Here is a 21,339-nt window from a genome sequence, read left to right as displayed (position 1 = left end):
TTCTTGACTTGCTTCCAATTTCTGCTGTGCTGTCGCCACTGCAGGTTGAGCTGCCACCCAGGAGGCCCTGGCAGGCCCAGCCTTAATGTTTCATGAGCTCCACGTCCCAAGAAACACACGGTTGCTCTCAGATGGTTCGAGCAGAAGTGGGGGGTCCGGCTCTCACGGTGTAAATGAGACCGCGGGAGAGTCCCTGAGCCATCATCCACTGTGGCCACTCGACAGCCGTGCGGCCAGGACCTGCCCCGGCCCGGCCAGCTCTGCCTGAGAGCAGGTGGCTGGGCACGGTGGGACTGGTTCTCTGGCGGAAGGTCCAGTGAGCATGTGCCGTCAGAAGAAAGAGAACGGAGATCGGGTGGCAAACGTTTAAGCACGGCCAGAGCGAGCTGTACCCTTACCTGCGCGCAGTCTCCCTTACCCTTAGGCCGGGCTCCCTCCGCATCCGTGGGGGATTGGTTCCAGGACCCACGTCCCCACAGTCACCAAAATCCCTGGATACTCAAGTCCCTCATATAAAAGGGTGTCCTGTGTGCATTCACCTACACGCACCCTCCCAGGCACTTTAAATCTCTCCCGGCTCCTTACAATCCCTAACGCACTGCGGACGCTGTGTACGTGGCCGTCCCATCACATGGCTTAGGAAACAGTGACAAGAAAGGGTCTGCACACGTCCAGCAGCGATGCCGACACCTAGGCCTCAATGATCCGCAGCAGCAATGCCAACAGCTCCCCCAATATTTCCCCTCCGGGTTGGCGGACGCCACGGGAATGCAGACCCCACGGGGAGGGAGGGCCGACTGGGGGGATATAAAGAGGAAAACTTCTGATGAATGAACAGAAACCATATCTTTGGGGCACAAGGAGGGAATATGATCTGAATGCGGCCTAGAAGGCGGCGTTGGTATCTTTGAAAAAAAAAAAAACACACTCCAAGAATACGCGTTGGTGACTGGGCTCCACCTGGAGTCAAAGCGGGAGTGATGTGCTGAGTGGTCCCAGGCCCGGCCGCAGCGCCTGCAGGCTCATTCCTCAAACCTCTGGAGGGGACAAATGTTGGCCGGCAGGTTCATTTACTGGGAGGGAGAATGAGAATCACCCCAAAATGGACCACACCGGATAACTGGCTGTAAAGAATAAAATAGAGCCAAAACCGGTTTGGCTCAGTGGATAGAGCATCAGCCTGCGGACTGAAAGGTCCCAGGTTCGATTCCGGTCAAGGGCATGTACCTTGGTTGCGGGCACATCCCCAGTGGAGGGTGTGCAGGAGGCAGCTGATGGATGTTCCTCGCTCATCGATGTTTCTGACTATCTATCCCTCTTCCTTCCTCTCTGTAAAAAATCAATAAAATATATTTTTTTTTAAAAAAGAATAAAATAGAGGCCGATTCCTAGGGACCTGAGACCAACTCCAGGAGTGCGATGGGGAAGCCTTGGCCCACAGTCACCTTTCCCTGACCAGTGGTGGGCACCGGGGTCACCTGTTCCCTGACCAGTGATGGGGACCAGGTGTGCAATCCCTCCGCCCTCAACGGAACCCTCAAAGGACTTCTTTCTTGCAGAAGAGAGGGGGGGACTCAGCTGCAGAAGCCAGGGCAGAGCCATAGAACAAGAATTATTCTTGGACCAGAACAGCCAGAAACTCCAGGCTGCCTTATGCCTGGCGAGGAAAGAATGGAGTTTCTTCTCCCTTTAGCTGGAGACAAAACCTAATTTGCATGCTCTCGGGGGAGGGGGAGAAGAGGCAGTGCCTGGGGGATGGGGCAGAGGGCAGCGGGAGGGAGAGCTGCAGGATTTTGCAGGATTATTCGGCCAGACTGAGCCAGGTGGGGGAGGGACAGGGGATGGAGACAAAGGCAAGATCAGAAAAGCCCTCGGTGTCCTGTTCGTGATTCTCCTTTAATTCGTCTGATAACCCTTCGCCGTGGCCTCCTCCATGCCAGGGACTGTGCAGGAGCCAGGCGCTGGGCACAGAGCGACTTACAGTGAGGGCTGGGCAGCGAAGGGGGGAGAGAGAATTCCACGTATGCAATGCTACCCTGCACATGCTCAGGAGTATAGGTGGGGGGCGGGGGGCTGCAGAAGGCTCCCGGGCAGTGTGATGGGGGACCTGGGAGACTGACACAGGCAGAACCTGCTCCCTCAGCAGCGGGCCTGCCCCTGTGCACCCACAGCGCCCACGGAGCAGAGGCCACGGTGCAGCGGCCACGGAGCAGCGGCCACGGAGCAGAGGCCATGGCGCAGCGGCCACGGAGCAGCGGCCACGGAGCAGAGGTCACGGAGCAGCGGCCACGGAGCAGCGGCCACGGAGCAGCGGCGGTGGCTTCTCTGCTCCGAGCCGTGGTCAGCCTTCTGCACGCACACACAGCCCCACTGAGCCTCCATTTCAGGTGGACGCGGCCTCTACTCCCTCCGACCCCCAAGGGTGAAGGTTTCGCAGCTCTTCCTCTCCAGGGGCTCAGGTTCAGAACGCCGGTTAAATGCGGCCTTGCCCAAGGTCACAAACACCGCCTCTGCCACACTCACTCGAGGGGAGGACCCCGCCTCACCTTCCAGCAGCAAACCCGAGGCATCTGGTCTTCCTTTCCCTCCGACCCCTCCTTCTCCTTCCAGGTCTAGGACCGCTCCCATCAACGGACCCTCCCCCTTCAGGCCTGTATGCACGTGGCCGCTCCGGGTAAACATACATGGAGCCCCTGTTGCAGGTTGACTGGTCTAAGCGCCTGAACACGGTGAAGTCCCAGATCCTGGCCTCCGGACCGCAGGGCCTGCTGGTTCAGGCCTGCATCGCCACTGGGGCCTGTGCTCCATGGAGTGAGTCGCGTGGGGTCTGCTGAGCAGGAAGAGGGGGGCGGCTGTGGCGAGCAGAGCAGCAACCAGGCCTGTCTCTGGCCTTGGGGGGGCAGGAAGGGAGTGAGGAGGGGAAAGGCAGAGGGATGCAAGCCTCTCAGAAGCCCTCCACCCACATCTGGCTCGTGCTCTGGCCAACCCCCTCCCCCCAACCCCTCCCCCCTTTTTATTTGGTGTCAGGAGAAGCAGGCTCCCCTCCACGCCTCCAGGGGCCTCCCTGTCCTTCTAGCACCTAAGTCTGGTTTCTCCATTATAAGGCGGGGTGGGGGGGGGCGGAATTGCGGGGAGAGAGTCCACGTTTATGCATCTGAGCATTCTCAGTGACTCCAGACACAGGAGTGGGAACCAGTGCCCTGGACACAGATATCCCCCCAAAGTTCCATTTTAGGGGTGAATGGGAACAGCTGCCTATTTCCCCCCCTTTACCCCAAAAGGTAGCACATTTCTTGCCCAAGATCCAAGGATCAAAACACATCTGAGCCACACAGGCCTCTGCCTGAGGGCCTCCTTCCAACCAAGTTCATCACCAAGGTTTCTGTTGGGCAGGACGGGGAGGCTGGGGGAGTGGGGGTGCGCAGAGACCTGGGAGGTACCTGGATGGGTGTGAGGAGTTTCTTCCTCGCACTGTTCCTGAATGTAAAGGGGGAACTCCCAGCTGCCCATTAGGCTAACTCAGCCTCCCAATGCCGCAGGGAAGGCAGGCAGCTGGGGCTCTCTAAGGAGGCAAAACCCAGCTGTTCACAGATGGCGAGCCAAGGGGCCAATGGGGAAGGAAGGAAGGAAAGGAAAGAGTAAGAGAGAAAATCCCAGATGGAAGGTCCAGTGGAAAGTGAGTGAGCGCCAGGGAGGGAAGGAGAATGGCCCGGCTGCTGGCCGGCAGCGGAGTGAGTGACAGACAGGTCGGTGCGCCTCCAGGAAGGGGAGCAAGTGGCAGGAGGTCCCCAAACCCCGGCAGCGCGGACAAGCAGCGGAGGGAGCGGGAGGCGGCGGCGGCTGGCGAGGCGGGCGCGCGGTCTCCAGGAGGCCGGCCTCAGAGCCAATGGCCCGCCACTGCGCTGCTCCGGGCGTCTCCACCGCCTCTGACGCGGGTGGCGGCCGGCATCCCAGCTGCGGGGTGGAGAGCTCCCCGCGCCGGCCGAGGGGCGGAGCTAGGTCCAGCCAGGGCCGGCGACCAGGGCTGAGCCACGGAGGGCGGCACGGGCTCTGATGCTGGTCAGGCCAGCCATTGCCGGCCGCGGGCAGCACGATGAACCAGCCCCCGGAGACGGAGACGCCCTAGCCGAGCGCACGCGCCGGGCGGGGCGCGCAGGTGGGGCTGCCTTCTCCTCCGTGCGCCCCGCGCAGGTCCCCTGCCGCCCGGAGGGTGGGTGCCGGCGCCTCGGGGCTGCGCCCTCCGCGAGACCGGAGCCCGACAGGCGCCCCGCGATCATGTAGGTAGACTGGGCGCCCGCGCCGGGGATGGAGATGGGGGCGCATGCTGGCTGTCCACTCCCTGGGCACCTAAGGCCTCCCTGCAGCTCGGGGGGAACACCCTCCTCCCCGAGTTTGTAAATGCAGGCGACTTGCGCCAGCTGAGGTGCACCGGGCCGGGCCGAGTGAGCCGATGGCACGCTTGACCGGAGCCCTGGAGAGCCGGCGAGGGGTGGGATCCCTGAGCGCGCCGAATGGGGGGTGGGCTTGGAAGGGGAGGGTGGCTGGGGTGCCCTCACCCTGCGGCGTCTAGGGTTCTCTCGGCCCCTTTGGGCGGCAGAAACTTTGGGATCTAGAAAGGCTTTAGGGACAAGGGTGGTGAGAGGGACTCGCCCCGCCTGCGCCCTCCACCCCCAGCTCCCCTACCGCGCGCTTTAGCGCGACCCCTGGCACCAGGGCTCCTCCGCCATGACCCCCTCCTGGGTGCAAAGCGATTCGAAGACTTAGCGCCACGGCCCACGCGGGGTTCTCTCCCCCCGCGCCCCAGTCGCTGAGCAGCCTGCTGGGTGCTGTGGCCAGTGGGGGGGGGGGACAAGCTTCGGGATCCCCCACCCTGCCGCTAGGAGGGGGGGTGTCGGACAGCCTCCTGGGCACCGGGCCTGGGAGGAGGGCGGGAAGGGGGATCTGCCCCCGCCCCCCCCCCCCCGCACAGGACGCATTTTAAAAGTTGTTGGAAAGGCCCCCCTCAGGTCCCGGGGGTAGGGGCAGGCGGGGGGGTCCTGCTTAGCTTCCAGCGCGGTCTGCGCCCCCAATTCCGCCAGGGGATTCTCCACTGGGAACCCATGAGAATGTGGCCAGGACCTGGGCAGGGGCGCCCAGGGCGCCTGGATTATGTGGCTCCATCCAGGACTTGCCGGTGGGGCGGAGCGGGGGAGTAGGGGGGGCCGGCTCGCGGCTTCCCGCCGCCCGAGGCCGCCTCCCCGCTCATCACGACTCGGAGGAACGCTGCGGCGGGTTTGCCTGGAACTTCGCTTCCATGTACGTCTCCGCGAGTCGTGAGGTCTCAGAAGCGCGGCCGGCTCCGACGCGGGGCACGCGCCCCGCCCGCTCGGTCCTGCTCGCGCCCCTAGCGCTGCGGGAGCTGCGGGCGCCGGGCGGGCGGGCAGGCGGCGCGGGGCAGCGGGGCCGGGGCGCGGGCTCCGCTGAGCTGCTGTTCTCTCCGCAGGGACCACAGGGACGGCGGCTCCCGGCTGGCGGCGCGCCCCCGGGCTGTGAATGCGCCTCGCCCCTCGGCCACGCTCCCCGCCCGCCCGCCCGCCGGGACGCGGTAGGGGATGCCCCGCTCGGCGGCGATGGCGGGCGGCGCGCTGTCCAGCTCCCTCCTGGTCGCCTGCTGCCTGATGGTGGCCCTGTGCAGCCCCACCATCCCGCTGGAGAAGCTGGCCCAGGCGCCCGAGCGGCCGGGCCCGGAGAAGCGCGAGCACGCCTCCGCCTCGCGTGACGGCCCGGGGCGGGTGAGCGAGCTGGGGCGCCCGGCGAGGGACGAGGGCGGCGGCGGCGGCCGCGACTGGAAGAGCAAGGGCGGCCGCGCGCTGGCCGGCCGGGAGGCGTGGAGCAAGCAGAAGCAGGCCTGGGCCGCCCAGGGCGCGGGGGCCAAGGCCGGGGACCTGCAGGTCCGGCCCCGCGGGGACACCCCGCGCGGGGAGCCCCCCTCCGCCGCCGCCCCGGACGCCGCCGGCCCGGACCCCGCGCCCGCGACGGAGCCGCCGGACGAGTACGCGTACCCGGACTACCGCGGCAAGGGCTGCGTGGACGAGAGCGGCTTCGTGTACGCCATCGGGGAGCAGTTCGCGCCCGGCCCGTCGGCCTGCCCCTGCCTGTGCACCGAGGAGGGCCCGCTGTGCGCGCAGCCCCAGTGCCCGCGGCTGCACCCGCGCTGCGTCCACGTGGACACGAGCCAGTGCTGCCCGCAGTGCAAGGAGCGGAGGAACCACTGCGAGTTCCGGGGCCGGACCTACCAGACCCTGGAGGAGTTCGCGGTAAGAGGCGAGCCGCGGGCAGCGGCGTGGCCCCGCCCGGAGGGGGGAGCCGGCTCGGAGCGCGGGAGCTCCGCTGGGGAGAAGAGGCGGCCTCCGCGCCCCAGAGGTGGGCATCCCTGCGCCGCGTCCCCAACCCGCCTCTTCCAAGGCGGCCGGCACTGGGCATGAACCCCGGTGCCTTCCCTGGGACAGACGGGGCTTCCTGGGCGGGAGGCCGGGCTCTGGAGGCGAGGCCCGGCCTCCCCTAGCTGAACCTCCACGTGAACTCAGCGCCCTGGCTGCCCCTTGAAACCCCGGCCTTCTGCTCGCTCCACCAGCTTCCAGACAGGGGGGCTGGCATGGCCGTGTTCTTGGGGGCCGTGTCCCCATGCAGGGTGTGTTCTTACGCTAATAGCCCAGCGAGGGCGAGGCTTCCTACAAACAAGCCACTCCCCTAGATGGCGGGCTGGGCCACCCTGAAAATATTCTAGAAATTCAAAGAAAGCGCCTGCTCCTTGACGCCCGGACACAGTGGTCAGCAGACACCCAGAAGCCAGTTCGGGGTAAAAACCTTCTCTTTTCGGCGAGAACGTGAGAGTATGGGCACCTGCCCTCGGAGGGCCTGGGCGTGCCAGGGTCCAGGCTGGCGCTCAAACGCACGTCCACTTAGCTGAACCGCATGCCAGGCAGCCAAGTAGATTACTGGCCACGATCTCCCGCGGGGAGAAGAGGTGGCTGGGACTCAGAACTGTTCAATAACCTGCTGACGGCAACCCTGCTCTTCAGAAGCAGGCTCCTGAGTCCAGCGCAGCGGGTCACTCCACTGCGCATGCCTTTACCCCCGCGGTCCCCGGGACCCAAAGGTGCAGCGCATTGGGGCGCTGGTTAGGATGGAGATGCTGTCCAACGTGCATGCGCTGGCTGGAGTGAACTCGGGAAGCCCTGACTCCCCGCCAGGGGCCCTGGGAGGCACCTGCAGGCAGTTCAACCATTCCAACCCCCGGCGAGGCGCGAGCCAGGGCCTGCCTGGCCTTGGCCCATGGACTTGGAAGGCCAGGGGTTTCCCGGGCGGCGGAAGGCAGCCTGGGACCTAGAGCCCCCAGAGCTGAGCGGGAAGGGCAGGTGGGGAGGATCTTGCTGGTCCCCCAGGCCACAGCCACCGAGAAAGGCAGATTCGGGGTGCGCCCAGGGTGGGCCTGCTTGTGAGGCGTTTTAGGATTGAACCCCCAAAGCTGTGCGAACAGGAAGCGGGAGGTACAGGTCTGTAGTCAAGTAGGAAGTGTAGAAAGAACGCTGAGATTCAGAGTCGGGCACCATGACCGGCTGGTTGGGTGCAGCATTACGTGCAGAGGCAGAGGTGGCCATGGGCCTTGGCGAGGCCCAGAGCAGGGACTTCCCTGTGGACCTGGGACAGGGCTGTAGACGGGGAGGGACCCAACAAAACAATTCTCTTGAGATTTCAGTTCATAAGCAAATCTAAGTGTTATGAGATCAAAGCCACGTGGTTAGTTTTGAATTATTACCATTGATGATTGCACTGTATGGAGTTCCATAGTCATTTCTTAAACGTGTCCCATGAGGTCGGCGGAGGGATTATTAGCAGTTTGATCTAAAATGCGCAGTGCCTCACAGAGTGGATGTCTGTCCCCCTGAAACCCCAGGGAGCAGGAGATGTCACGCTCCCGCGCGGTAACTCACGGCCCAGGCTGGATGCCGCCAGCCTGCCTCCGGGTCGGGGAGGGGCTCCTATCTGACCCCTGTGTTCAAGATGGGTCACTAAGTAGAATGTGTGTCAAACTCCGCAGGTGGGAGATGGAGCAGCAAATGGGAGACAGGAAAGAGCACGATCTTGGGGGAAATGAAAGGGCCAATGAACCTGTTTTTATATTTTATTGCTATTTTACAGAGAGGAAGGGAGAAGGAGAGAGAGTTAGAAACATCGATGAGAGAGAAACATCCATCAGCTGCCTCTTGCACACCCCCTACTGGGGATGTGCCCGCAACCAAGGTACATGCCCTTGACCGGAATCGAACCTGGGGCCCTTCAGTCCGCAGGCCGACGCTCTATCCACTGAGCCACACCGGTCAGGTCAGTGAACCTGTTTTTAGAGTCTGAACTGCATCTCTCTTCAACTGACTCTTCATTCTTTTTTTTTTTTTAAATATATTTTTATTGATTTCAGAGAAAGGAAGGAGAAGAGGGAGATAGAAACATCAATGATGAGAGGGAATCATTGACCGGCTGCCTCCTGCACGCCCCCGCACTGGGGCTCGAGCCTGCAACCCGGGCACGTGCCCTTGACTGGAATCAAACCTGGGACCCTTCAGTCTGCAGTCCAACGCTCTATCCACTGAGCCAAACCAGCTAGGGCCATTCTTTTTTTTATTATTATTTCAGAGAGGAAGGAGGGGGAGAGAGAAAGAGAGAGAGAGAGAGAGAATGAGTGAGAGAGAGAAACATCAATGATGAGAATCATTGATCGGCTGCTTCCTGCACCCCCCCCCCCCCCGCAATGGGGATCAAGCCCTCAACTCAGGCATGTGCCCTGACTGGGAATCAAACAGTGACTTCCTAGTTCACAGGTCAATGCTCAACCACCGACTCTTCATTCTCACTTCCGTCCACTGACTCAGCCGTGAGGCTGTCCCGGCAGGAATGTTGGGAGCTGCTCGCGTCCTCAGCTGTGGGCCTGGCCCGGCAGACGCGCACTACGTGCTGGCTGCATTGCGGGACAGACCCCGCCTGTGCCGTTCTGCGAGCGGCGGGACGTCTCCGCGCGTTTCCCCAGCTCCGTGGGGCTTTGTGTCCGTCCGCTGGCGTCTGTATTTTGGTCTCCCTTCCCGCCCAGAGGGGGGTGTCGGAAGGGTGACTGTGGAAGAGTCGGGGGTGAGCCAGGAGCCTATGGGGTCCCTGGGCTCAGAGCAGGAACTCGCAGCCTGCGGGGCGCATGGCCCAGGGGGTATGGGAAACGGGGAGGAGCGCATGTCCTGCCTGAACCGCTGGTTGGGGTACAGTCTGGTCAGGCTGTGAGCATCGGTTCCTCCGCGTCCTCGAGGGAAGGAGGCGAAAGGGAGGCTGCCCTGGGCCTGTTCCCCGGAAGGCACACCGGCGCTGGGGATGCCTGTTCTCTGCTCCTCCCCCAGGAGACTGGTGGGGCTGGGCTGTGTCTGCAGGGAGGAGCGACAGAGCCAGGTCCTGCCCTGTGCTGGGAAGTGCGACGGCCCCTGCCCTCCGTGCCTCTCCCTTCGGGGGCACATGTCCGCCTGCTGCCCGCTCTGCCCAGGGTTCCCTGTACTTCAGACTCGCCCTCCCCACCTCTCCGCGTCCCTCAGCCATTGGGACTCCACTCCTCACAGCCTGGCTGACCTCACTCCTGCTCCAACCAAATCCCGCTAAGCCACTGCTGGCAACAGAGAGCATCCCCGTCCGTCCGTCCGTCCAGGATGTGCGCGGCCTCCCTTGTGTGTCCAGGTCAGAGCCCAGCTACCGGAGGGTTCCCTGCTGCCTCTCACAGGAGACCAGGTCCCTGCTTCACCCGCACCTGCAGGCGCCCAGCTCTGGACGGGGGGGGGGGGGGGGGGGGGGGGGGGGGGGGGCGGGCTGCCTGTTGGGTGCGTTGTTCAGGAGTGAGTGCTATTTCCACGCACCTCCCAGGGCGTGCTCCTCGGCGAGACCTGCCCTAACGCAGCGCCAGCCCGTGGCTGGAACTCGGGAAAGGCCCGTGCACAGCCCTGCGGGCGGGAGGCTGAGCTCAGCTGTGGGCGGGCTGGGCCCTCCCGAGGCCTCTCCCGGGCCAGCAGGCGGCCTTTCCTCCGTGTGCTCAGCCAGGGGTGGGCAAACTTGTTGACTCGAGGGCCACAGTGGGTTCTTAAACTGGACCGGAGGGCCGGAACAAAAGCATGGATGGAGTGTTTGTGTGAACTAATATAAATTCAAAGTAAAGGAGCGGAGGGGAGAGCAAGAGAACCGGATAGAACAGCCGGATCCGGCCCGCGGGCCGTAGTTTGCCCACGGCTGGCTCAGCCGGTCATCCCTCTGCGCATGCCGTGTCCTCATGTCCTCTGCTTATAAGGACACTGGCCATGCTGGGTTGGGGCCAATTCCTATGACCTCATTTTAACTCCCTTACCTTACAGGCCCGTGTCTCCCTCCAGCCCGGCTCGGAGGTGGGGGGTGGTAGAACTGTAGCCTCTGGATTTGGGAGGGTGGGCCCACTGGGCCTGTAGGCGGTGTCACTGACCCCGTTGACCTCCTAGGCACGGGCCGAGTGGATGAGAGGAACGGGTGGACCGTGATCCTGACCGGAAGTGTTCTGAAGAAGGCACAGGGGCGGGGGGGGGGGGGAGTAAACCTCCTGCCTGGAGCCGTGTGCAGAGCCCCCCGATTCTGTCCGAGCCACCCCGAGCAGCCCTTCAGGGACGCATGACCGGGTCACGGTGTTTGTGTCCTTGTAACTCACGGGCAACTCTGACAGGCTCTACCGAGCAGTTTTTAATTCACCCCGATGACTACAAGCAGGCCAGCAGCGAATCAAACTGGAAATTCATTGATAAGACACAGTTCCATTTTGAGCCACAAAAGGATTGTTCCCCTCGTGGGCAGCCCGGCCCCTGGGGGAGGTGACAGTCGAAACGGGTTTGCAAGCTGGGCTCCATGTCCCATGGGACCTGGTGGGACTTAGCTCCTGCAATAAGGCCGCGCGGGAGCCGGCTCCCCGTCGCTCTGCGGTGGGTGGGACGGTACGCGTTCAGGGTGTCCGCACGGAGTTTCCTAGCTGATCAGGAGCTCTGGTCGGCGAGTGTACCCACCTTTGGAGAAAAGGAGCAGATGGATTATTAATCAGTGCCGCTCACAAGGCTCTCTCACGGCTGGAGGGCTGGCGACGGGGAGATACCGGCGAGAGGGGCAGCCGGGGGACATGCCCGGGGACCACGGAGTCACACACCCTCCGCTCTGGCGTCAGCGTCGGCCAGCGACTAACCCTGCTGCCACATCGCATCTCGAAGTTTATCCATGAAAAGATACCTTCCGTGAGATTTGGAATCCAAGGCTCCATCTGAATAGATCGCTATTGCCGTTGTGACCAAGTGGCTGCTAAGAGGAAGATGGGACTCTTCACATTTTCAAACGAATGGAGTGGATACCCGAGGGCTGATATTACTGACACAGGACAACGCTGTTGGTATCGACCTTTGCCACAGCAAGGGAATCCCGCTGGGCGAAGGGCACGCTCGCTTCGTTCCGTCGGTCTGATGTCCGTGCCTTTGCCGCCTCTGAGCTTGCTTGGGTTCTGAGTAAGATTTTGTAAACTCCGGACTCTCCGCTTCTGCCTCCTGTCTGAAGCCACTTCAACAGGAACAAGTAAACGCACACGGGGGGCGTCCATACGCCCGTGTCCCTCACTCGGTGGGGAAACGCAACTCGAAAGACTGCACAGGGTCTGCACCACGCGACCTCTGATTGGCCAGGGCGGTGGCATACACGCCGGGGAAGTTCCATCGTCGTGACGAGAGGAAGGAGCCACTATTTATTCAGCACCTGTATGCTTGACACATTTTGGGGGTGACTTACACGGCAGACTGGTGAGTTGGTATTTTCTTTATTTGAAAGGAGAGAAAACGTAAGGCTCATATCCATGAAGTAATTGGATCAGTGTCAACCAGCTAGGCAGTGGTGGAGCTGGCGGCGAGTCCGCCTGCTGGACCCTGAAATCCTGCCCTTCCAACGCCACCTCCTTAGCTTCACGACCACACGTGACCAGGTGCATTCTGGGTGTGGCCAAGGGAACTTCTGGTCCGTGGAGACGGAAGGCACATGCAGGCAGGGGCAGGCACGAGACAGCGGTTGTGTCTAGCAGACGCTGGATCGGGTTGGTGAAGTGTTTATTTATGTGAGTTTGTGTCCTATTTGGCTCAAGCCACCCAGGATGCAAGAAGTATCTGTGCCCCTCAAAGAACGAAATCTTGACTTGGAACGAGGACCGAAGCACTGGGTTTCGGGAGCGGCCTGCGGGCACGGGGGAGGGCTCAGTGGGCAGTGGACGGAACACTAGGTCGCTGAGACCTTGGCGAGGACAGGCCCGCGGGGGCCGGGGGGCGGGGGGCAGACTGGTGGCCCGAGGGGCACCTCCAGCTCAAGACGGCGCTCTCTTGTCTCCTGGCACATAAGACGTTTGTTTGACGAGGGCAGATATTTAACCAACGAGGGGTTCACGTACAAACCCAGACTGCCCAGCGGTGCAGGCGGGATGGTGCCCCGCTGGCAGCCGTCTGCCCGAGCTGCGCCACGACGCCCCTTTCAAAGGGCGTTTGCTGACCACATCGCCACTGGGCGTGGCTTCCTGTGGTCCTTCAGCCACGTGGCTTTGGACCGGCGCTCTCTGCACAAGTAGAGAAGTTTCACGTTAGGAAGCCGATGCCTTACTCAGAGTCCTACAGCCAGCTGGCTCAGGGGAGGCTCGGGCACCGGGGCCCAGTCTGGGGGGAGCACCAGCTTCTAGAATCTAGAGCAGCCGTGGGCAAACTACGGCCCGCGGGCCAGATCCGGCTGTTCTATCCGGTTCTCTTGCTCTCCCCTCCGCTCCTTTACTTTGAATTTATATCAGTTCACACAAACACTCCATCCATGCTTTTGTTCCGGCCCTCCGGTCCAGTTTAAGAACCCATTGTGGCCCTCGAGTCCAAAAGTTTGCCCACCCCTGATCTAGAGCTTCAAGAACAGGGCACGAGCCACGGAAAGACAGGGCGGGCGGGGGCCTGGTTCTGGGTCAGCCCTGGGCCGTTGTCAGAGCCTCCGTGTTCTCCATGGCTAAACGAGTGTCCTGCTCACCCTCACAGGACGAGGAGGAGCTGAGAGACACCAAAGCAATTCAATCTCCAGCTCTGACCACGCAGCGGGGACACGCCTGCCGTCGGGTTCCCGTGCTTACGGGAGGCAACTGCCCCCCCTTCCCCCCCCACCCCCCCGCACGGTCTGGGCTCTAGACAGCCTGCCCGCGGGGGCTGCCGTCACAGGGAGTGGCTGTTTCCTGTAATATTTACCTCTCAGAGAATATCTCCAAATGTCATCCATTCCAACTTAAAAATATCACTCTTGCATCTATTTATTCAAAATCGTTTTTGAATATTTATTTGCCAGGCACTGGTCCGGAGACGGGAGATGTAGTGACCAACCACGGGGTCCCCCAGGAACCGGGCAGTGACCTAGGTGTGGGGGGGCGGGGTGCAGGGGGCACCCCGAGGGCCTCTACGGGAACAGGTGAAGCCACGCGTGCAGGCTCTGCTGTTGCTGTGGTTCCTTGTTAGTGCCAGCGGCATCCTGGCAGCTTCTGGGGAGAGGGCAGGAGTCTGTCTCCAGCAGTGGCTGTGGCTGGAGGAAGGCCGACGCGGCCCATGGCCGCCCTTCTGGCCCGGGGCTGACCAGGCTGCTGGAACCCTCCTCGCCGCTCCTCTGCTCCAAGCTGACCAGCTGCCAGCGGACCGCGCTTGGCATTCTATTTCTGTCGGGCACTGGGGTGCAGCCAGGACACGGCGTGCCTCTCCAAGCTGCAGGGAGGATGATGTCAGGCGTCTGCCCTGGCCCGTGGCTCCTGTCGGAGGCCCAGCCCGTGGACAGGCCCGGGGAGGGAGCGCTGGCTGTCAGCTCCCTTGCACAGTTGCTCTCACGGCTGAAATGCTGCTGCTATAGACAGGATGTGACCACTGCTTGCCTGGGAACACGGAAGACGGAGAGCCGGCAAAGCCACCGTGTGCAAAACTCACGAAATCCCGGAAATCCGGTACATCTTCTTCTGAAAAGCACAGCTCAGACGGCCACGGTGAGAGGAATGCATCCCCGGAGGCGGAGTCAGGATCCAGGGAGCAAGTCAGCCTCGCAGCAGGAGCTGCCTATGGGCCTCCTCTGGCGCCTGGGCCCGCCTGGGTCCTCACAGCGGGGCGCGGGTGACAAGTCAGGGCCCGCGTCCCCAGAATCAGAGCAGATCTGCAGGTCTCACCTGAGCCGATGGAAAGGGGTGGGGCCGACGCGGGGGGCGGGGCCAACGCCAGGAGGGGGCAGAGGCACTCCTGGGCGGGGCAGACCCAGGGGGTGGGGCCGACGCGGAGGGGGGGCGGGGCCAACGCCAGGAGGGGGCAGAGGCACTCCTGGACAGGGCAGACCCAAGGGGCGGGGCCTAAACGGGGGGCAGGGCCGATGCCAGGAGGGGGGCAGAGGCACTCCTGGGTGGGGCAGACCCAGGGGGCGGGGCCGATGCCAGGAGGGGGGCAGAGGCAGGAGGCGTGGCCTAAACAGGGGGCGGGGCCGATGTCAGGAGGGGGCAGAGGCACTCCTGGGCGGGGCAGGCCCAGGGGGCGGGGCCGACGCGGGGGGCGGGGCCGATGTGGAGGGGGGCGGGGCTGACGCCAGGAGGGGGCAGAGGCACTCCTGGGTAGGGGAGACCCAGGGGGCGGGGCCGACGCGGGGGGCGGGGCCGACGCCAGGAGGGGGGGCAGAGGCACTCCTGGGCGGGGCCGACGCGGGGGGCGGGGCCGGAGCACGCCCTGGGTGGGCTGAGCCACCTGCAGAGCCAAGTTCCTGCTTCTCCGAGTGGTCCCCCAAAACCAAGCGGGATACTTTTGTTTAAAGGGTCCCAGGCTGGTGTCTGACAGGCAAACGCCCTCAGCAGCAATGCACTCTCCACCCAGGCCGGAAAGAACCCCCACCCAGCGTTCCGGGGGGTGGGGGTGGAAGTGATGTCCAGATAAAATGACACACAAGAGGACGGGGCTCCGAGGCAAGAGTCCGCGGAGAGGAGCGTTCCCATGAGACCATTGAACACACAGAGAAACCCGCGCCGGAGCAAAATGCGGGGTGGACAACCGCGTGCATCCAGACCTGAGTCCACTCTGAAAAAGAGGCAGGACTTGTATAAACGAATGACATGATAATTGGATGAATGTTCGCTGGAGGGTCTGACAGTGCGTTAGGGAAAGCTTGTAAATAATGTAGTGAGCGGCAGAGACGGAAGTGACCCAGACTGAAACACAGACACAGATGGACATAGGAGGAGATGCGTCCATACTTGGGAGGACAGAGAGAAACGACGGAATACACATCAGCTTGGAATTCTGAACATGGGAGAACGCTGAGAGCATGGGAGAAAGGGAGAGAGGCCACCCCAGACTTTCTAGCTGAAAGACCACTGTTTTCTTTCTATTTTTTTTTTTGTTTTGCTTTGTTAATCCTCACCCGAGGATATTTTTTAAAATTGATTTTGAGAGAGAGTGGAAGGGAGGGGGAGAGACAGAGAAACACCGATGAACAAGAAACATAGTGATTTATTGCCTCCTGCACGTGCCGTGACCAGGGCCGGGGATCGAGCCTGCAACCGAGGTACATGCCCTCGATTGGAATCGAACCTGGGACCCTTCAGTCCGCGGGCTGACGCTCTATCCACTGAGCCACACCAGCTCGGGTGGAAGACCCCTATTTTCCAATTCAGGAATCCCGGTGAATCTAAAGGAAGGTACATAAACGTCCCCCCCACACCTCCCACATACGGTGGGGCGCAGAGCACCACGGCAGGAAAGAGTCAGAGAACAACCACAGAGAAAAGACGTCACCTGCAACATCGCAGCACGTAGGCGGGTCAGCTGACATCTTGTCAACAGGAGAAATCGCAAACAGTGGCCGAACATCCTTCAAGAAGAAAGAGAAAATCAGCGCCACTCCGATGTAAACACCCAGCAAAACTGTCTTTCAGGAACACGTCGGAACAACGCCGTTTTCCCAAAAGTACGGGGCATACCACCGAGGGTCCTTACTGACAGCGCTCGAAAGCACAGCCTGAAGGCTGTGCGTGGGAAGGAGCAGGTCCGAGAAGCAGAGTCACCGAGCCGGGGAGAGATGGGACGAGCGCTGTTGGTCCAGGAGCCACAGAGCTGCTTCGCCACGGGGCCACGGCGGCCGGCAGCGGGCGCGGGGCAGTCTGTGCAGACCTGTTGGTCATAACTGGGGCTGGGATGGGGGAGGTTACTGACACCTGGTGGGCAGAAGCCAGATGTGCTGGTGAGATCCTGCAGGGTGCAGAGCCGCCCCGCATCAACGTGAGGAGGGCTGGCGTTGACACCCGACTAGACTAAATCTGGGGGGGTCTCCAGGGTGGTGACGCCGAACTGGAGGTGGGCCCAATGTTTCTGAGCTTTGCAAGGGTTGGTGTGTCTTGCACTGAACTTTGAGTTGAGAAAATTATCTTTAAAGCATTTTTTAAAAATATATTTTTATTGATTTCAGAGAGGAAGGGAGAGGGAGAGAGACAGAAACATCAATGATGAGAGGGAATCATGGATCGGCTGCCTCCTGCACGCCCCCCACTGGGGATGGAGCCTGTAACCCAGACATGTGTCCTGGCCGGGAATCGAACGCTGACCTCCTGGTTCCTAGGTTGACATTCAACCACGGAGCCACACCGGCTGGGTGAGAAATGTATCCTTAAACACACAGGCAATCCCATGAAATACAACTTTTAAATGTTTCGGGAAAAAAAGTTATTACTGGGGCAGCTCAGCTTTAGGCAAAAATCATGAAAACCGGTGAACATTCTCGAAGGCCCCTCCTGCTGTCCGGGGCCGCTGGTCACAGATGCCCCAAGTTCTGGCCGGCCAGGAGCGGTGGCTCCCTCGCGTCCTGTAAGAAATGCCGAGCTGCCGGCCAGGAGGGGTCCTCTCGCTGGCTTCTCCGCCCTCCCGCCTGGGCGGCTCAGCAGTAAACGTGGGGCGCGCCACCAGGGAGCCTGCGGGCACCCTCCTCCCCTCGGAGGCCGGCCTGGGCACTCCTCCGCCGGCTTGACAGAGCCCCGCTCGGGCATTTCACTCTCCAATCTCACGCTCTTTCGGCCAAGGTGGCTCAGCTTTTTCGTTCGAGGCGGCTTGGACCAAGACACGCCGAGTTAGTGTCAAGCAGGTCACAGCTCACATTCGTTCATTTCCGCTGAGGTGTCAGGAGCCATGGCTCTGCTCCTGGTCACAGTCCTGCCCTGTGGACAGCTGTGTCCTGGGGACACGGGGCCTGGCAGGGACAGGCTGGCCCCGCTGGGAGGTAGCCAGGCTGTCACACGCGCAGGCATGTCAGGCGGGAGGCTGGAAGGGAAGCGATTCCCACAAGCACTGCCTCCCCCGGGCCTGCGAGGAGGGGGCTGCTGAGGCCCCGGGGGCCCCGGAATGACCTGTGCTCTGATGCGAACCTCTCAGCGCAGGTCACCCCCCACCTCTCGCTGGAGCAGAGCCCGGCCCCCCATCCCCGCTCCCCATGCCCCCAGGAAGCCAAGGAAACGGCTCATCTTGCTCCTCCGGGGCGACACAACTCGGTGGTCATCTCTCGGGGACCAGGCCAGGGTGTCTGTGTCCCGGGCAGACAGACCTGGCCGGGCCCTGTCCTGGGAGCGAGCCCTGCGGTGGGAAGGGACACCAGGCCCCAGGGGAACCGCGGTTGGCGTCCTGTTGTGATTTCAGGGTGCTTGGGAGGGGGCTCAGCGCCAACTAGCCATGCAGGTGACGGTGTGAGCCAGCGATGCCCGCGTCCCCAGCACGGGCCCTGGCCCAGCATCTGCCGGGCAATTGGCAGCCAGCCCATGCGCCCTGAAGGGAGACACCCGGCTCCGGCCTCAGATGGCGTCCAGACGGCGCCCAGGAAGCCGCTTTACCGCCGGCCGTCTCAGCCCCGACCCGGAGCGCGGCCAGCTTTGGGCAAAGATAACCACGCCTTTGGTTATCTCCCCATGCCCCGCTGAAGAGCTTGCTGGTGCTGCCATCCCAGCCAAGAATGCCAAAGGAGGCGTGGCTGTTTCTCCTGGTGTGTGCATGTGTGTGCATGTGTGTGTGTGAGAGAATGTGTGAGTGTGTGTGTGTGAGTGTGTATGTGTGTGAGTGTGTGAGTGTGAGTGTGTGTGTGTATGTGAGTGTGTGAGTCTGAGTGTGTGTGTATATGTGAGTGTGTGTGTGAGTGTGTCAGTGTGTGTGTGAGTGTGTGTGTGAGTCTGAGTGTGTGTGTGTGTGAGTGTGTGAGTGAAAGTGTGAGTGTGTGTGTATGAGTGTGTGTGTGAGCGTGTATGTGAGTGTGTGTGTGTGTGAGTGAGTGTGTATGTGAGTGTGAGTGTTGAGTGTGAGTGTGTGTCAGTGTGTGAGTGAGTGTGAGTGTGTGTGTATGTGAGTGTGTGAGTGTGAGTGTGTGTATGTGAGTGTGTGAGTGTGTATGTGAGTGTGTGAGTGTGTGTGTGTGTGAGTGAGTGTGTGTGTGTGTGTGAGTGTGTGTGTGAGTGTGTGTATATGTGTGAGTGTGTGTGTATATGTGTGTGTGTGAGTGAGTGTGTGTGTGTGTGAGTGTGTGTGTGTGTGTGAGTGTGTGTGTGTGTGTGTGTGAGAGTGTGTGTGTGTGAGTGTGTGTGTGTGAGTGTGTGTGTGAGTGTGAGTGTGTGTGTGAGTGTGAGTGTGTGTGTGTGAGTGTGTGTGTGTGTGTGTGTGAGTGTGAGTGTGTGTGTTGTGTTTTAGGAAGAGGTGTGCATATCAGGTTCAATGCCTGGTTTTTTCCCGCTTTGCCGCAGTCCCCACCACTCCCTGTTACTGCACCGAGCTCACTGTCCCATCTCCTTTGTTGAGTCCCGGAAAGAACTTGACTGTGTGGTCCCTGAGAGATCCAGGCCTCACAGGCCACCCTGACACCCATCGTCTAACAGCCCGCTCTTTGGAAGGCATTTAATCTTGGTTATTTACCCTTTCGGTGAAAATCAAGCCTCTTTTCTTTCTGCCCAGTATGGCTGATCTCTAACGACCCTGTATTCTAATTCTGAAACAAATGGTTTAGATCTTCCCATTTTTTAACATGAGGAGTTTGTCTCCCCCCGGCCCCCGCCCCCCCAGTTTTCTCCAGATAAGTATGCCTGTTCACATCACATCCCTCCGTTGAGGAGTTATTTAGGGATTATGAATGAGGTTAAAGTAACTCCACCAAAATCTCAACCTGGCCGGGTTTCCCAGGGGAAGGGGGAGGGGAGGAGACGCCCCTCCCTGTTTGGGGCCGGTGTCCAGGGTGGAGCTGAGCCGGCTGAGTACTGCCTGTGGCCCCTGAGCTGCTCCCCAAACTCCTTCCCTCTGTCCTGCTCAGGCCAGGGTGGGGGCAGGGGCACACACCTGATTCTACCGCCGAAGTACGGGCGCTGGTGGCGTCTCAGGCAGCCCAAGCTGCCCTCACAGACGCCAGGAGAGGCCCAAACCACGGACGCTTACCTTCGCCGCTGTGGGGATCAAGGTGCCGCCACGGTGGGCTTCTGAGAGCACCCCTTCCCTTCTCTCTGGGTCTCCCCACGGTGGAGAGAAAGCAGAGCCATTTGCAGCCGCTTCCTCTTCCCAGGAGGGCGTGGATCCCAGCGGAGGGCCCCACCCTCGGGACCTCACCTGCCTCTAATTGTCTCTGATGATCTCCCTGAGGCCCCACCTGCAAAGGCCATGCCCTTGGGAGCTGGGCTCCAACCAGGGATCCGGCAGCCGCAGGCTGTGCAGAGGCCGCCTGTGGTCTGACTGCCCCCTCCCCGCCTGCGTCCCCAGGAGGTGACCAGGCCTGGAGCCCCGCCCAGGGGAGCCCGCCTCACGGCCTTCACAGCTGTTGGCCACCAGCTCGCTTGCCTCACCCCTCCTCGCTCCTCTCCCCTCCGCACCCCTCCTATGTGAGCCCCTGCCTGAGATTAGTTCCCAGAGGCCTCGGGAGTTGTCCGAGGGGGTCTCCTGGAGAGAGCCGTGGGCCTGGCTGCTGCGTGTGCCTCTGCGGTGCTGGGGGCCTTGTCTTCTTCCTGGGCCTGGGGGCCGACAGCTTCTGGGACAGTTCTTAATGACGTCCCTTTGTGTGCAAATCAGATCTCCACAGGACGAGAGACAAAGAGGAGCACAAACGTCCCTTCTCCAGGCGCAGGGGCTGTGCTGGGCAGGGAGGTGTCTGGTTGGGGGTTGCTCTCTCTGTGGAGGAGGGGATGGAGGGGCGCAGGGTCCAGGCACCAATGCTGGCCCGGGTGAGGGAGGGGGGTGGCACAGCACTGGGAGCCTCGGACGCAGGCTGTGGGTGGGGAGGCAGGCCTCGGGGAGGGGAGGCAGGCCGGGGGGAGGGGAGGCCACGGGGTGGTGTCTCCTGTCCCTGCGGACCGCTCTGGTTTGGAGATGGAGCGTGGAGATGCCTCGGGCTGGTTTGATGAGACAGTTTGAGGTCAGGAACCTGAGCCGGGCTGGGAGATGCAGTCTGAGGCGGCTGCAGAAAAGGAAGCGTGACCTGCATACACCCTCCAGGCTCCCTGGGCGCGGGGGGGGGGAGGGGGGGCGCGGGGGGGAGGGGGGGCGCGGGGGGGCGGGGGGAAGCGGGCAGTGGGGCGGGACAGGCCCTGAGAGGGTACCCAGTGGCCGGAGGGCTGCGCAGGCCGGGGTTCGGGCTGCCGCCCCCATTGCCGATGGACTCCTGGCAGTGCCCAGCCTGCGGGCGGCCTTCCGCTCCGTGAGGGAGCAGAGCTGACCCCAGCCCCTGCGTGCCTCCCCGGCCCCCAGGCCCCGCGTCCAGGCCAACAGAAGCCCGGGTCTGAGTGGAAGGGGAGGCTGGGGCCGCCCTACACCTGCTCCTGTGGCGCTGGGCACTCTTGGGAAGACAGGCTCCGCGGCTGCAAAGGGCACGTCCGCCCTCTGGTGACCAAACGGTGACATGACGCCGGGCCAGGCGCAGGCTTGGGTGAATGAAGGTCTGTGGCTTGTGCCTCTGGGAACTCATTGCTAAGCTGGGTCACGGACTCGCCTCGCGTGGGGGTTGAAAGGGTAATGAGACCTGAGATGCAGCAGCCGGGGGTCCTCAGGGTCAGAGGGGGTCCTCAGGGTCAGAGGTGGTCCTCAGGGTCAGAGGGGGTCCTCAGGGTCAGAGGGGGTCCTCAGAGTCAGAGGTGGTCCTCAGGGTCAGAGGTGGTCCTCAGGGTCAGAGGGGGTCCTCAGGGTCAGAGGGGGTCCTCAGGGTCAGAGGGGGTCCTCAGGGTCAGAGGTGGTCCTCAGGGTCAGAGGTGGTCCTCAG

General features: G+C 62.1%; 1 protein-coding gene across 2 annotated transcripts in view; it reads left to right on the top strand.

Annotated features, from left to right (window-relative positions):
• The first annotated feature begins 3,975 nt into the window (after positions 1 to 3,975).
• Positions 3,976 to 21,339, top strand: part of VWC2 (von Willebrand factor C domain containing 2) — a 40,513-nt gene continuing 23,149 nt past the window's right edge. The window contains exons 1-2 of one of the 2 annotated variants that reach the window (XM_080663796.1): positions 3,976 to 4,277; positions 5,483 to 6,296. In XM_080663796.1, coding sequence (XP_080519922.1) covers positions 5,592 to 6,296 — 705 coding nt within the window. In that variant the 5' untranslated portion in view covers positions 3,976 to 4,277; positions 5,483 to 5,591. Of the gene's footprint in view, positions 4,278 to 5,178; positions 5,296 to 5,482; positions 6,297 to 21,339 lie in introns of those variants that run through there. The other variant, XM_080663797.1, reaches the window with a different exon arrangement.

This window comes from Plecotus auritus (assembly GCF_963455305.1).
Source record: "Plecotus auritus genome assembly, chromosome: 4".
Taxonomy (NCBI): domain Eukaryota; kingdom Metazoa; phylum Chordata; class Mammalia; order Chiroptera; family Vespertilionidae; genus Plecotus; species Plecotus auritus.
This window is presented reverse-complemented; position numbering and strand designations above follow the sequence as displayed.